The sequence below is a fragment of the Drosophila sechellia genome, chromosome 3R (assembly GCF_004382195.2).
Source record: "Drosophila sechellia strain sech25 chromosome 3R, ASM438219v1, whole genome shotgun sequence".
Lineage (NCBI taxonomy): Eukaryota > Metazoa > Arthropoda > Insecta > Diptera > Drosophilidae > Drosophila > Drosophila sechellia.
Genome location: NC_045952.1, coordinates 5,232,039 through 5,249,188, shown reverse-complemented (window position 1 = coordinate 5,249,188; position 17,150 = coordinate 5,232,039). Strand labels below are relative to the sequence as shown.

The 17,150-nt window shown below is 40.6% G+C and overlaps 1 protein-coding gene across 3 annotated transcripts; it reads left to right on the top strand.

Annotated features, from left to right (window-relative positions):
• LOC6614112 (transmembrane and coiled-coil domains protein 2) lies at nucleotides 1-16,972 on the top strand. 3 transcript variants are annotated; one of them, XM_032721713.1, is made up of 10 exons: nucleotides 1-153; nucleotides 12,155-12,334; nucleotides 13,977-14,636; nucleotides 14,716-14,780; nucleotides 14,848-15,353; nucleotides 15,423-15,543; nucleotides 15,625-15,729; nucleotides 15,807-15,920; nucleotides 15,997-16,172; nucleotides 16,237-16,972. In XM_032721713.1, the coding sequence occupies exons 2-10, from the start codon at nucleotides 12,193-12,195 to the stop codon at nucleotides 16,361-16,363; spliced, it is 2,016 nt and encodes a 671-aa protein (XP_032577604.1). In that variant the 5' UTR covers nucleotides 1-153; nucleotides 12,155-12,192; the 3' UTR covers nucleotides 16,364-16,972. The 3 variants fall into 3 exon arrangements, with proteins under 3 accessions (XP_032577604.1, XP_032577603.1, XP_002038566.2); XM_032721712.1 differs by having other exon boundaries at nucleotides 1-498; XM_002038530.2 differs by lacking the exon at nucleotides 12,155-12,334 and having other exon boundaries at nucleotides 2-153.
• Nucleotides 16,973-17,150: the final 178 nt, after the last annotated feature.

Below are 17,150 nucleotides of genomic sequence, written 5' to 3'. Positions count from 1 at the left end.
CACTTACTCTGTGTTGATTTTTAGCGGCGGTTGGTCGTGTGTCGGATAATTCTGTGCGAAGACGAAGGCGAAGAGCAGACGAAGGCGTCAAGTCAAACAAAAGTAAAGTGCAGAAACTGGCAGCAGACAAGTCGAAAGGGCAGCCAATTAAATGTAAGAAGCGACGTCCGCTGTTTAACAACAAGTATCGCTGATTGTCCAGCCGAGTAACAGTAATTTTCGCGAGGTGCGCAGAGCGAAAGGAAAATCTAATACACAAAAAGTGAAGAGCCAAATTGTTGTTAACAGAGTGTGTGCGTGTGTGCTGAGTGCGGCAGTTGTTGTTTTGTTGGTGAGAGAGAAAATCGGTAAAAGGGCGTCGCAGTTTGAAAATTGATGAGTGCATAAAAATCAAGCGCTGCAGCAGCCAAAAAGCGAGAAGAGAGAGCGAGGCAGAGAGCGTGTAAAGCGGACAGCGAGAGAGCGGGTGGCTGCACCTTCATAACTGTTGTTGCAAAGGTGAGTGCGTGCCGAATATTGTTTTTGGTTCAGAATTGTTTATTTAAGTGTACTCTCAACCAGGCCAACACACTCACAACCACACGCCCGCACGTACCTGCGACCCACGAACGTGTGTGTGCGTGTGTGTTGGCCTGCCTGCTTATTTTTTATGCGGAAAAAACACTGATCCAAACTTTTTCGGGCCTCAAGAACCTCATTTTTGGCTCGCCTCGCAAGCCATTAATCTCTGATGGGAACCGAAATGGGTTTTATAAAAGCTGGTCAGCAGATAAAAGTGAATCTAATATATACGTACGTATGTACATACGGGAGCCTTTGTTCATTTCAGTTTGTTTGGAATAATAAAGTTATTAAGAAATACTCTACTTTCGTAATTACTTAAGCAGAACCAGTTTGGCCTCTTTGCTGTCAGAGATCATATCACCTCGCCCGATGAATTTGCTCCTCGAAATCGCTGACTTTCCCTGGCATTGCACTTTGATTACCATTTGTTAAAGCCAGCGCCTCCCCCTGCCCCGCCCCTGACATATGCATAACACAATTAACGTTAATAGCGACTTCAATTCAGTACATAATAGCAGGGAATGCGTCTTGTGGCTTGGCAACAATCACACTTCCCGTTGATCAATTCACTTAGCTGCACATTTGTGTGAGATCGTCTTGAGCAAGTTGGCTTTCTATGGGCTCATCTTCCTGTTTGTTATCATCATAGTTTGTTGCATTTGTTGTTGTTGTTCGGAGACAGGCACGGTTGAATCCACAACAAAACGTTTTTGTCAGCAATTGAATTAAATTCAGCGGGCATGATAAATGTAAGCGGACGGAAAATGAAAAGAATCGGCATTTATAGCGAGGCTATCTCTACACAGAGCAAAAAGTATAGAGATTGTGGAATTTAACAAATTAGTACACTATAAAGAAGTTTTAAATCAATAAAGCTAGAATATCTTAAATTACTAAAAGTTATTGTGCGAAAAAGTGTGGAATGTGTAGATTCTAATTTTGTTCAGTGTAGCTTTCTTGGTCGCTGGTCTCGTTTGCTTGTCAGCTATTTCTGGCGCAGTGTTTATATTATTTATTTAATTTCGTGTGCAGATCAGCCCCCTCCCCCCGCTCCCTCGACTATTCTCTTTTGGCCTGTGACAACTGATGATTTTATTTATGATTCTGTGGGATCGCATCGCATCGCTCGCATATGCATATTAAATATTTCATATAAATATCATTCGTTACTCCAAATGCTAAACTGCTCTGATTTCTGTTTGTTTATTTGATTTGATTTTCAAAAGCGGCCACGAGCATGGAAAGCATTTGCTTTTGCTCACTGTGTTGCCAACGGCGCCAAAACACTTGAACACCCCACCGCCAATCTGAATAAATTTGAGTTTCCGAAAGCCCACAAGAGTGCGAAGACCTAGACTTCGGTCTGCGATGACGTCAAAGAGCAGGTGGGCGGTGGGCGGAGTGGAAAAATGCTGGATTATGAGAGAGCAGATTAGGGCATTTTACTTGCTATCTAGCCACAGGGGTTTAAAATAGCCGATTAGCAGGGGCCAAAATACCGAAAATCACACCCATTCTTTTATTTAATTCAAGGTGATATAGGGAAATAAAAGTATTCGGACCATAGTATTCATTTTATTGTTTTCTTTTCTTTTAATTGAAGTGTTAATCTGAAGTTATGCTGTTTCGGAAAGTGAAATTTTCCTCAACAAGAATACAATATACCCCTACTGTAAAGTGATTAATTTCCACCATGATCTTTCGCATTTCGTAATTACCACTTTTCCTTATGCTGAAGCGGGTTGACTGCCAATCACTCAATGACTGATCAATTCGGCTTTAGCCATTTGTTATCCGCATTAATTGGCTTTCTCTTTTCCCGCTTCCTCTTCAATTCGAACAGCTGAGATCGAAAAGAGTTTTCAATAAACCTCTCGATAAATTACTTTCGGATTCGACCGTGTCCCAGTTTTTGAGACTTCCCAAATCTATTAATCTCCGAATTTTGTGCATTATGCAATACAATCGAAGCATAAAAAAAAGAGCACGAAAGCACGCAAATTATTTGCATATTTAATTAAGTTTGTTTGATGGGCGAAGGCAACCGCAAAATAAGCAGAGTGAAATTGTGTTGCCTTTTATTTTGTTCTTGAACTTCCCGCGAACTAAACCGATTCAAACTGAACCGTTTCGATTCGAATTGTTTTTGTTTTGCTCTACTTTTCTTCTGTTCTGTTTATTCCCTGCTGTTTTGTTGTTTTGGGCGTGTGCCCAAAAGAGAGAGAGACGCAAAGAGAGAGAGAGAGAGAGGGCCAACCGGCTCTTCAAATAGCTTCTGTCCTGGCAACAAGCGACGCTCCCAAGCGAAATGTTTCACTAGAGCCCTAGTTCAGTAATTAAAAATTCAGCCCAGAGGTAACCCAAAACAATCGCATTTCCGCCTGTGAAGACAAATATAATCGGCAAATATATGTTTTTTTTTTAATACATGCTACTTAAACTTTAACTACCTCAGGTCTGAGCAGCCATCAAATCTTGATTAGATTCGTCTGCGAACTTTTTCCCACTCCCGTACTAATCGGGCTGATTAGGTTTATTAATCATAATTGACTTATAAAGGAATGTTCAATTTGTTCCCCAATGTTTCCTTACTTAGCACGGACCATTGAAACGCTGGGTTTTCAGCCAAATACGCAGAAATGGGCGAGGGAGTGCCACAAAATGGAAGTTCTTTCGCAGATTAGAGTTCAGTTACCAAGGTGAGCTTCGGATTATGGCTTTGCCAGGCCAGCTGATGATGTCAGGCATGCTAATTTAGATTAAACGCTTATATCCATACATCAGTTTCTGTGTTGGTTATTCATCAAATTCCAGTGATTTGGTGCACTATACCTAACGATTAGGTAGCAAATCTTCTCGGAAACGATTAGTACACTTAAAAAAGATTTCGCTGTAAAACAATAAATAGCTAGAGATGTCTCTAGACATTTCTGGTTTGTGGGGAAAGTGTTTTAGCGGAGGATCGTATGTATCTGTTTGTTTGGCAGTGACTCATCCACTACAAATATGCTCGACCAGATGACCAAATATGACAATGACCTTATAAGTTCAACTAATCTATAGCTTTTGTTCGTTATTTTTGCCGTTTCCGCTCTGTGGTGGCTCCACACATAAGTTTCAACCACTTCCGTTGTGAAAATTTACACATAAATTTTTAAATTGTTTTGCACAAACAAAAAGAGAGTAACGACAATAGAAACGGCAGTTTTCACTTTCACCTTTTCAGTTTGCCGCGGATGGCGGTGCAAAAGCGGGAAAATGATGGAAAATGCAAAGGGTTGAGGACTTGTCAATCAATAATTTAATGTTTGTTTGACGAGGCGACAACAATTTGCAGGAAACTGAGCGTCGCACCCAAGCGATGGATGGATGGAAAACGCTATAAATGTGGTTTTGATGACTACGGTGGGTCGAGTATCAGTGCTTCTCAATTGAATTGTTAAAGTAAAATAAACATAAATATGTATGTAATAAAAACATGGCCAAGCCCAGAATCTAAAAACATAACAAACTTGATGATAACTCAATTTTTGTAGTGAATTTATTTAATGAATAAATCACAAGTAAAAGCTAATTATTCAATTAGAGGTAAGGAAACACGGCGGTTAAAGCGATTATGAAATTTGAAAGGCTCCATTGTTCTGAAATGTACACATATATGTACATATGTATGTATATGTACATATGTATGTACATGCTGCCCCTTTTTGGTTGTAGTGTACGCATTCGGTTGAGAACAATTTAAATTCATCAACCGAATGCGATTTGGCATCAGCGGCAGGCACCCATGAATCATTCCGCTTGGGGGCTTGAATAGTGGGTGGGTATTGGAGCCCCCGCCCACCTCATGCTGTTCATGCTCCAATCTGGCTCCTTCGAAAACGTGTTCCGATCTGTTTTCTTTGTGAGTTTTGGTTCTGGATTTTGGTTTTGGCTTCTGTACACCACCACTCGACAAAAACAATGACAAAAAATTGGCAGCGTGCTTTGTGTTTTCCTTTCCTTTCCGGTTTTCTCGGTTTTCATGGGTTTGTATTTCAAGCACGCCACTCGCAGCGTCTCATTTGTTTATAGCATTTATTTATTTGCTTTATTTGTTCATATTTGCATTTCAGTCATGCGAGCTTTTGCTGACGACGCTCGCTCGTCGGTCAATTCATTGAACATTCGGTGTAAAAATGTTAAGCAGGTTGATCTTTGTCCGAATATTCGATGACTAATATCAACAACAGCTGAACACGACAATCTGTGCTGTGACAAAATTCTACACAATGCGATGAGTCTGCAGACACGTGGAAAATTGGCTACGGGAAAGGTTTAATCATTTCGGGTTTATTTATAAAGGACCAACATGATTCTAGAGAAAGCAGACGAGTATTCTACTATTCAAATATCTCAGAAATTGGTCGCAAGTATTTTTCCCGGAATAATCAGTGCTAATCAGTTTAATATCTGCCTCACGACTCATTGGTCAATATAAAAACGGCAGAAGCAGCTCACTAAAAGTGGCAATCGAAAATGGGCAATAAGTTATCAATTGAATATTAAGTATTTGCCCAAATATTAATAAAGATGCCTTGCAATTCGGCTGTCTTTCTTCAATACGGAACACACCTAATATAATACACCTAATATAATATAAAAGTATGGAATTTTCTTATAATTTCCCAAGAAGCAGCTGTGAGTCACCAAGATTGCCTGATCCTCGCTTACTGTTTCGGGTTTCTCGAGTTTCGAGCGGAGCTCCAAGGTCCGCCCGGCTTAAAGTTCAGCTCGGAGTGGCTCATTTGACAAATGCCATGACACCATAAAATTGATGTCCGAACCCAACTCAACCTCGTTGGGTCTCCTCCTCCTCTTTCCGCGTCTCTGTTTGCCAACGCCAGTGTTATTGACCCGCAGCGAGAGTCAATTAGGCGCTTTGCCCAAAATTGAACGATGAAACAATTGGCTTTGGGGCGTGGTCGATATGTGATATAAATAATCATATGCAAAATTTCATAAAATTAATCGTGCTTGAGCAATTAGTTTATGGACAAGCGGTATATTTATTTTAATTATGCAATTATTGTGTAATGAGGCAAACAAATTAGTTCGATTGCGCCGTTGATTGAATTTGAATAGGTGACATTAATGGAAACTAATCAGTTCTACTGATTACATTTTAAAATGCCATAAATAGCTTCATATATCTATTAAAAATAAAATCAAATAAAATGCAAGATCGCTGTTATAGCTGCCTTATTCTAATACAAATTATAGTTCATTGGATTGATGGTTTTGACTGCAACTTATAAGTTCATTTCAAGAACATTTCGATTATCCAACGTGGCGCAACCTTCACCTGTGGGTGGGGTCAAGGTTTTGATCTTTCGATAGACTATCTTTTGCAAACACAAAGCGTGGGGAAAAATTATAAAAAAAAAATAATAAAAAAGCGAACACCCACAGCTGCTTGCTTTGTGTGGAAACAAGCCATAAAATAGTGTCCAATGTGCCATGAGTTATGGGCGAAACATCTTCTGGTCCACTAGAAGTATCTGCCAAGTTTCAGCAGCATCATGTTGGCCCCACATGCTGGACTCGTGCTGCGAGTATCTCAAAGAAAGTGGCACAAACCAATTGCGTTAATGGGAAGCCGCAGCGGAAGAGCTGGTCCCGCAGAGAGAAAATGGAGAATTGGCACCGCAGACTGGTAGCATAAGGCATTGGATAACTGTCATAAGGGTAATTGCCTGGCTGACTACTCTGTTGTTAACTGCGAAACTTTTCCGAACCACAAAAACCACACGAAAAACCCAGCGAGCGGAGAAAATGTCGAAAGAACCGATCCGAAAGTACTTACCACATTTTCAATGGATTTTTGCTCCCTTCCTGGTAAAATTTTAAAACCCTACTTTCTAGTCACAGAGCAGAAAAATTTATGGCCAGCGATTGCAGAGCAATAAAGATTATGTACTGAACTGATAATTAGGTAGTATTTACAATTCTATGCCCATAAAATGTATCAAAGAAGTGGCTGGCAAACAAGATAAAATGTGTAAAGGATTCCATTTAAAAATTGAATACTACGCGATCTCAACAAGCAAAGATAACTATTACCAAGTTTGTGACACATTTTTATAATTTGCAGAGGCAGAATGAATTTGTTTTGTACAGGAAATGGTTTTTCCATATATAGTAAGGTGTTCCGGTGTCATATAGATAAATACAGTTTGCATGTTGGTCAACAATATCACGTGTTCCTGGGAGTCGTTTCAGCTCCGATTCCGCCTTCTGCATATAGAGGTAACGATATCAGGTTTCCTTCATTTGTTGTCTCCTGATTAATAAGGCGGTGAATCAAATGTTATATTTACACACTCGATGTGACACCAATTGGATGTGGGTTTAGCCGACACCTGAGGGCTGATTAGTGTCAGGTGTGTGGGCTTCTTTGGGACATTAGATAAGGCCGAAGCACGACCGACCAGTTGATAGGCAATCTTTCCGCGAAGAGTTCCAAGACATGAAAACTTGGTTAGCAGAAGAGGAAAATCACGTGGGTCAAAGTAACAACAAATTGACTTGTCCTAAGTATAATTACTAGGGTTTATTTCTAAACTAAAGCATTCCCATATCTCACGAAAAATTACTTTATTTGGTGCATTCGAATTTATCGAATATTTATCGAATTACTTTTGCTTCACTGGGAACCTCTACTTGCCGGAAATTGCCAGGTCATTCTGTAACTATTTTCATTTCTAAAAGCAGTAAGTAGTACAAAACGGCGGTTAGGCCATAAATCAAGTTTTATCTTTATGTTTTACGACAATGATTCACAGAAAGATTTATGTTTGCAGATACACCTGGAACGTTGTCTAGATATTATTTGTGTTTTACTTCTACAATTCGCTAATGGGTAAAGAAAGTCGGTGGATTGTTCTTTATCGTTATCTAAGACCCATTGATTCGATTTGCACCCGTGCTACCCACTAATTGTGGATTGATAGTGAAATAAGTTTTCCCTCTCACTTTTCCCACTTACACAACACAAATTGGGCTGATTGATTGATAAATACGGTTTGTAATTAAAATACCATTGCAATGGCTGATATCTTTCGGTGGCAGTTTGAAAATAGATACACTGGGTATCCATTGCAGCGATAATAAGCTTATTGAAAATAGCACAGTCGTTCCTTTCTTTTCCCGGTTATTTTTTGTGGTTGCGGTTGTCGATTATGAGGGTTCCCAGTGTGCTTATCTAAAACAAAAAAAAAACAAAAACACAAAGTCAACTTGTGGCGCAACTCTTTTGTTTTTGATACCCTCTCTAAGGTTGCTTAGATTTTCAGATTCAAAATGTAATCATACGATACAAATATGCTCAACTGTCATTAGAAAGCAGAAAATATCGATATATCTTCTTTTCAAAGATATAATTGTTAATGATCATCACTTTTAACTGCTTCCTTTTATTTTTAAGCATTAACAAAAGCTTACATGTTAAATAAAACATAAATCAAGTGGATTCTAGTATTGTAGATTTAAGCTGTTCTTACAAAGTTATAGTTAGTCCGCTTCTATCGATAAGTATTTGTTATTTTTTCCCTCGCACTGCCACTGAGTAATGGGTATCTGATAGTCCAGCAACTCGACCACAGCGTTCTCCCCAGTTTTTATGTACACTTAGCATGAATCACGACTCGCACTTGACACCTGCCACCCACCTTACCCCCTTCCACCACCACCGCCACATTTTGTATCTGGCAACGAATGAGAACAAAGTCGTCAGCCCCCCGTAAATAAAGAAAAGGCAAAAAACACACAATCAGGCTACAACTTACCTTTGGCTTGTCTCGAACAGCAGTTTAAACACCTGCAATAATAAAACACAACGCAAAATGCTGAAACAACGACGGCGGCAAAGTAACATCTATAAAATACATTGACAACCAAGCGACTTGTTAAATTGTTGAGGTAATGGGCCAGCAGTCGAAAGTTGAGTCACAATTGTTTATGTTTCTTTGGCCTCTTTTCTTGACTTTTAAGGGTTTTGTTGGGCAAACTTTGCAATTCTTCACGAAAAGTTCAATTGCTGCTGTACACACATACGTACATACACGTACATAAGCTTTAATACCCTGACCTGCACAACATTTATGATACTGTCGGCTTCAGTTTTCGCAGCTCTTATATAATCGGAAAGAGAGTTTGACATTCCGGCAAAGCTGTTGTGAGTTGCGATAAGAAACCAAAGCGCACACTCGAACAAGTTAATGAATATTTAGACCTACAGTTTCTACAAATGTATATAAAACAAAGAAGATCAGTTTTCCTTATAAAGAACAAGAATGCAAGGGTCTGTTGTAAACCTCGAGTAGTGCAATAACTTAATATTCCATCGTCTCCACACGTAAGGAACCAATTAGTGCCGTGCAATTGGAATAAACTGTGTACCGTGAGGTCATTTGAATTCGAATTTATTCCAGACAGCATTATTTATGTGGCAGAAATGCGGACCAAAGTCCACAAAATTCCATCTAATGATAGAATTACTCACAGTTCACAGGGTGATGTGGATAAATGGATGGAGGCACGTTTCCATGTTTGGGCGGCAGACCGACTGGGTGAAAATGCAAACGAGACCGAGAGTCAGTTCTGTAATTACTTGCTCGCAGTCTGTGCATACGACTTATAATTTAATGCGGTTCTTTATATTTATAATCCAAGCGCGGCGACCTTCACAAAAGATAACCAGCTGGGCTGCCGAGTCGGAATCCCGAGATTTTTGCATGCGGAACGTGGCATGTGGATGTGGTTGGTCATTAGCAAATGTCTTGGCATAATTGAATCTGCATTCTAAGTATGCAAAAGTGCATGGACAGATTGGCAATTGTACAATTTCTACACTTTGTTATGGAAAGGCTTGTAAAATTATCCAAGCATCATATTGCAATGAAACTTAATGCATACAAAGGATCGTGCAATGCAATAATGGTACTTACATATGTACAAGAAACCTGTTTAAAGATGATTTCCCATCAAAGATCAACTGCTTTTAAAATGTTGGGTTTTAAAATTCTAGTTAATTGTGTTGAACCTTTGACAGAATAGCACTTTCTAATAGATTTTGTAAATCTTACTAACACTATATTATATATAACAATATAACCCAATAAAGTTTAACGCACTTCAAGTTCTCAGTGATATTATATGACTGCCTGTGCGTTTATGCTAATGCACTGGCTTGTGTCATAGGTCTGGGCCTTTATCAATTATCTCTGGACTTTGAACCAGAACCACCCTCCCTACTTAGTGATAAAAATGCGGAACCGATTTGATTCGTTTTTTCCTGCTGAATCTCCCGGGTTCATATGCACCCGAAACAGACTATTGATAACTGACATTCGCTGCAGATGGTCTGTACTCTGGCCTGTTTGCTTCCTTATCAGCACAAATTGCGACTTGTTCCATACAATCATCTCAGAAATTGAAGAACGGAAAGAGGTTAACACGAGAGGAGATATGAAGTGCGACATCGTGTGAGTTTCAAAGTCGTGAGTGCAGTGACCCTGAATCTTTTTCAATTTGCATTGCATAGCATTTTGTGTTTCGCTCAGTATAGACGGACTGATAAGCTTACTTTGAATGAGTTGAGTTTACAATGTAAGCAGATAATTATATTTAATTGAATTTTTCTTTTATTACTATTCAAGTTAAGCTAAAAGAACTTTGAACTGCCTTCCTTTCAATTATGTAATTTAATCAACTACATAATACTGTGGATCACTTTAAATCTCTGAAAATAGTATCCAACAGAACTTATTGTTATTAGTCTGAGTATAGGGCATTCCCAATTCGTTGCGGACTTTCTTCGCTTCGCTTGATATATAATATCAATGCGCTTATTGTTATTTTGTCATTGTTTTGTTTTCTGTTTAAACAACTGTGCAAGAAAGCGAATGGGAAGCGAGTCGCGGAATAACAAACAAAGCACGAAAAACAGAAGAAGGTTACAAAATACGTTGATTAAAATTCACAAACTGAAAGAAAGGGGCACAAAGAAAATGATTATGCTCGATTCACACAGCAAAACGTCGTAGCTGAAGGCATCGAACCATTCCATGCCATTCCATACCATCCCTCCAGACCTCCACTTCCTCCAGGCCACCACTTCCTCCACAAACCCATCAGCCGTGGGGCAGTCAAGTGCAGATGAGCATTTGGGTTGAAAGCGCAACGGACTGAGTGGGTCCATCTTTATCTATCTATCACTGTCCTCTCATATCTTTTCTGATTCTGGCTTCTCGGTACAGAAAAAAGTGATGGATAGCATGGATTTAAAATGTATCTATAAGGAATGAATCTCTAAAGAAAGTACCTATACCATCATGCAAAGACTTTAAGAATCATTGACACCGTATACATGATATATACGTATCTGAGATACGTTTAAATATAAACTTTAAACCCTTCAATAACAAAGAATTCTTTTTAATTATCGTTGCTATTTCTGCAGTTGAATCCCTTGATTAATCTCTAAACAGAATAATGTTTATATTCAGTTCAATCTGTCCCTCTGAGTGCACCATTTATAGTTGTACACTATTATTGGTTTTAAGATTCATTGTAAATGTTTTTCATATTTACTGTAATTTTAGAAATGTTTATATGTAGCTATAAACCAGGTCGAGCGTTTGCCATGAAAAGTGTTAGACTGTTAAAATGTCTGGCACTGTTAAATGTGTGTGGATAAGCTTAAAGGGGTTTTACCGAACGGAAAATTACCCGATTACCCGAAAAATGCAAAGCGCATAAAGAAAAAGCGGAACGTGAGTGGAAAGTGCTGCTTGTGGACTCTCAATTGGTTCAAGTGAAGTAACAATGGGGTAGGTCTTCAGTGGGTGTGAAAGTTAAATCCATTAAAGCCGATTACGATCTGGAACGGCATCCGTGCAGACGAACCAGCTAAGTCTAACCGATTCACTTGAGGAGCAGCATAAATGTAATGGAATTCGAAATATTCCCTTGGGCTGATTAAATACAGTGAATTATATGCGTGTTAATGGAAGGAGAACCCAAATGGGTGTGCTGACAAAAAGGCTGCTTATAATCAAGTAAACAATTCGTATCGCGGTGCACACAATGATAATGATGAGGCGTCTGTTGTCTTTATTGAAGACCCTCCCCTCCCACAAACGAACATCATTGAGATGCCGCCCAAGACACTTGAATTCTATACTTTTCAGGCGGAGAACTCATATAATCAGTCCCTGTATGGTTCTCTGATACAGTGGGTTGGTAGTAAAGGGGGGGAGTATCCACAACAAATTGCTACCGTATCTGGTTAAGAATAGATTGTATACAGATCTGGAGGCGAGCACTTGAAATGTGTCAGCGACGACACTATTTTTTGGAATGTATAGAATTTATTATTCCATGTGCTCCACTTTTCTTCACACTTGTATACAAACATATATGAAATAATCCGATTATGCACGGATTATCAGCTGGCGGACTGGGTTGATTCACCTTTAGACTTTGCCACTTAGCCTAGAAAACGTATTGAAAATATTGTTATTTATTCGCTTCTCTTGTTTCCTTGCAGTCAGCGAAATCGTGGTCATTGAATGGCAGCCAGCAATAATGGACACAACGCCTAATGCGGCCCCTAATCCGAACCAGAATCGGGACTTCCTAACGCTGAAGCCCCTGCGTCCATCCCGCGGTTCCAGCTCGAATCTGCGCGCCAGTCGCTCACCCTCTGCCAGCCGCAGCACCGAGCAAAGTAATTATCAATTATGATTACCAATCCTCCGGACTCCTCCTCCCAAACCACTGAGACCACCATCCCCTCCTCGGGCTCCTTCTGGTCCATTAGTCAGTCGCTTAATTGGAATGATTGGGTCGTGTTAAAGCCGGAGCTTCCTGCATCTTATCAGCGGGGCTTATGTTAATCTGGGAGTCTGGATGTGGGGCTAAGCTCACTTTCGATAGGGAGTGCTAGCTATCAGTGTTGATTTATACTATGATAATACCGCATCAACTAGTTTTTACAGCCGTTGATCTACAGTAGAATTAGTATAATGTATGGAAAGTAAGGAGAGTGGGTCGTTTTATTATACATCTAGTGTTTTGTTAGTTTACGTTGGCGTTTGACAATTCATACTCTCTAAGTCAACTTTTTAACTATAAATGTTACTCTCTTAGTTAGTTCTGCAGATTTTCCTCGGGGTTCACTGAATGTCATTTCATTATGAATTTCCACCCCGGCTGTGGTTGAGCGATGACTCATCTTCCAGAATCCAAAGACCGCCCATACACCCCCTATACGCCCATTATTCGCAATGTATTCACGAGTTTGGCATCAACAAGCTTACGGACAGCCATTTATAAATCAAAAGCAAAAATTATAGCACACTTTTGAGTGCCTTGGTCATTGTATTATTCATTTGACTGTGCCTAACATCTGTTATTTGTTTGATTGCACACTTTACATATTTTTGTTTATATCTTTTTATATTTTCCTTGTTTAGCTTTGTAACCGTTGAATTTTAGCCTGCCTAACAAATCAAGCAAACCCAATCAGAATCATTGACAAATGTAGGTATACCAGTACTATAAAACTCAATTTGTTTTGCAAGTAACCTGCACATTCCATGCACTTTCGTCACCACACTCACGCACTCATTCACATAATCGTTTTACTACTTATTTTGGTTCTATTCACAGCGAAAACACGCGATTTAAACGCTATTAAACTGCCTGCCACTGCTTCTTCTTCTTCTCCCTGATTCTTTTGTCTCTGTTCTTCTTTGTTGTCTGTCTCTTTCCGCGACTCAAACACAGGCTGTCCAGCTGTCAATAAAAAACTGAAATAACTCTTTTCAACACTTATTCATTATACATTCATCAAATAAAGATTAAAGAAACTAAAAACTAATTTTAAAAAAACCGTGCTTTATAAAACATTACGTTCATGGAAATTCGATAAGTCATCTTACAAGCAATTTTCCAGCTTGTGATAAAATTAAAATTGAATAAACAGCTGGAATCGCATCATTAAAATAATCTATCAAATTCTTTTAAAAACAATTTAACTTAAAATAAATGTAATTGTTATTAACTCTGAATAGAGAAACTTCGCATCATTACAAAAGTAGAATAAATCTAATTTCAAATGAAAATTAAAAAGTAATCAGTAAGACATGGATATGAAATTAATACATATAAAACAAAAGAGCTAAACTTAAAAATAACTCATTACATCACCATCCATCCCACTACACAATGATCGTTAAGAACTGAACTTTTTTGTGCTGCTTCAAACGCGCCTCATGATCAACAAAATTTGAACAAAGACAAAAAAACGCAGATAAGTCTTACAAAATAACCCAAGTCGTACCTTTCTATGCGCCACAATTCGCCAGTGTCCCGGGAGCGAGCCAGCGAGGCAGCGGCAGCCACTCAGACAGCAGCAGCCACAGCGGGAGGAGCAACTGCCCACTCCGCCGCAGGAACTGGTGGAGGATCTGCAACAGCGACGACAACGGCTGGAGGGGCCACGTCCGGATCCGGAACAGCCTCGGCGAACACGAACAGCAATTCCTCGGCCTCATCCAGCACAGTGGCAGCTGCACAGGCGGCTGTCTACAGCGGGGGCAACACGGTGACCGGAAGTTTGGGCAGCGCCGGGGTGGTGGCTCGTGGCTTCCGCAGCCACAGTCCCACCCACCGGCGGAGGAGTCGCGAGCGCCAGCGACGCACGCATGGCTCTGACCAGGGCGGTCTGCTGGCCTACAGCGGTCTCGTTGGCGTCAACGACATGACGGATTTCTTGGGTCCACAGCAGAGCGGAGGAGGCGGCGGCGGTGGTGGAAGCGCCGGCACGGGCAGTGGTCTGGAGGATTCCCGCCTCTCCGGCAACGAGGACTACTACTCGTCCTTCGTCTCAGACGAGTTCGACAGCAGCAAGAAGGTCCATCGCCGCTGCCACGAACGCAGCTCCAGCGTTCAGGCCATCGACCGATTAAACACGAAGATCCAATGCACCAAGGAGTCCATCCGACAGGAGCAAACTGCCAGAGACGGTGAGTAGATAATCAATCGACTGGAAAATGTATAAATTTTATACAAGAGAATTACACTTTGAATAATTGTTTAATTTAGATAATGTCAACGAGTATCTGAAGTTGGCAGCCAGTGCAGACAAGCAGCAGCTGCAGCGCATCAAGGTATGCACAATCACTTATGTCTTTACAATAATTAAATAATTAATATCGATGTGATACTCCTTGACAGGCTGTCTTTGAGAAAAAGAACCAGAAGAGCGCACACAATATCTCGCAGCTGCAGAAAAAGCTGGACAACTACACGAAGCGGGCCAAGGACTTGCAGAATCACCAGTTCCAGACGAAGAGTCAGCACCGTCAGCCGCGCGAGGTGCTGCGGGATGTCGGCCAGGGTCTCCGCAACGTGGGAGGCAACATCCGCGATGGCATCACTGGCTTCTCCGGTTCGGTGATGTCCAAGCCACGAGAGTTTGCGCACCTGATCAAGAACAAGTTTGGCAGCGCCGACAACATCAACCAGATGAGCGAGGCCGAGCTACAGGGCATGCAGTCTGCCAATGCCGATGTTTTGGGCAGCGAGCGCTTGCAGCAAGTGCCTGGAGCCGGAACCTCTACGGGCTCAGGCGGCGGCGGGCAGAACAACAACACCGGCGGAGCGGGAAGCGGCACGGGAAAGTTCAACAGTGACAATGGCAGCGAATGCAGCAGCGTAACGAGCGAAAGCATACCGGGAGGGTAAGAATTTGACCAAAGACAAAGATGGATACGATCCTAACGAACTATGCTTGTTGTATTTGCTCATAGGTCTGGTAAAAGCCAGTCGGGAGCCAGCCAATACCACATAGTGCTCAAGACATTGCTAACAGAGCTGGCCGAGCGAAAGGCCGAGAACGAGAAGCTCAAGGAGCGCATCGAACGACTCGAGGTACGCGTGTTCTATTGAAAAGCCAGCGGAACCCCGTGTTATTACCACTAATATTCGAACCTCCTTTTCTATTTTCGATAGACGGGCCAAAAGGAATTCAACAATCTGACTGCCACACTCGAAAGTGAACGCTATCGTGCCGAGGGACTCGAGGAGCAAATCAATGACTTGACGGAATTACATCAGGTTCGTAGTTCACTTGGCTGACGCTTTGGCAGTTTGCCCGACATTCGTGCTCATGCTTTGCCGCCTTTGTTCGACAGAATGAAATTGAGAATCTGAAGCAAACGATTGCCGACATGGAGGAGAAAGTACAATACCAAAGCGATGAAAGACTACGTGACGTCAACGAAGTGCTCGAAAACTGTCAAACGAGGGTAAGTTCGAACGCTTGGGGATTCCAGCCCCAATCCACGCCAAATGCAAACCGATTCTAAGCGAGCTCCTCCACAGATATCAAAAATGGAGCACATGTCGCAGCAACAATATGTCACCGTCGAGGGCATTGATAATTCGAATGCGCGGGCCTTGGTTGTGAAACTCATCAATGTGGTATTAACGATACTGCAAGTGGTGCTCCTGCTTGTGGCCACCGCTGCAGGCATCATAATGCCTTTTCTCAAAACTAGGTAGCTACTTGTGTATTCGATTCCACGTTGAACACAACTAATATAATTGTTTGCTCATATCCAGGGTTCGCGTTCTCACAACGTTTTTGTCTATTTGTTTCGTCATCTTTGTGATACGACAGTGGCCGGATGTCCAGGACATTGGATCCGGCCTGGTGCGGCATCTCAAGCAATCGCTGGTGGTGAAGTAAACTACGTGGGCTTGGTGGCCACCGTCTCATCTACCGGGTAGTTGACACGTTCTTTAGTTATGTATCCTAAGTTCTAAAGTGCTTATGTTGTATATAGCTTATCGATAACGATTATAACAATAATTTTTAACTGAAATTGTATCAATTATCAACACGAACACACCCGAGAAACTGTACAAAACATTCATACCCTATCACACACACACACCTAATCATCACACCACACTCTCGCATCAAATCTAGCAAAATTGATTTAAACTATGTAATAACTTGAAAATGCTGACATGTCTCCGTGCATTACTCACTATATTTGAACATACATAATTTATGTATTACCTATATAAAATATTTACATTACTATAAAATAATTGAAAATATATTAAAATGAAAGTTTGTATAAATCGGAAATTTATTTATATCGGGGAATTTTTTAAAGTCTTCCCCTATGCATTTAACACTTGAGTAAAATTATTTACTTCTATTTTCAATCCAATAACTATTACTTTAGCCTATATGTATGTAGCAATTCATGGCTACTGGGCTATATTTATTCGAACAGCTGCTTACGTTCCCAGTTGGTATTAAAAATATATTATTTCTCGACTGTAATCAAAGTTGAAAGAAATAATTATTATGCATATATTTACTTAACTACAGTAAGAAATAAACAACACTGGTAAGTGGACATCTCCATTGATTTGTTAGTCAGTCAATGTTCCAAATATGTTTGCAGTTTCAGTTAATTTTACGATTTTAACCTTTTACCAAGAAATTAAAAAAATGAGTT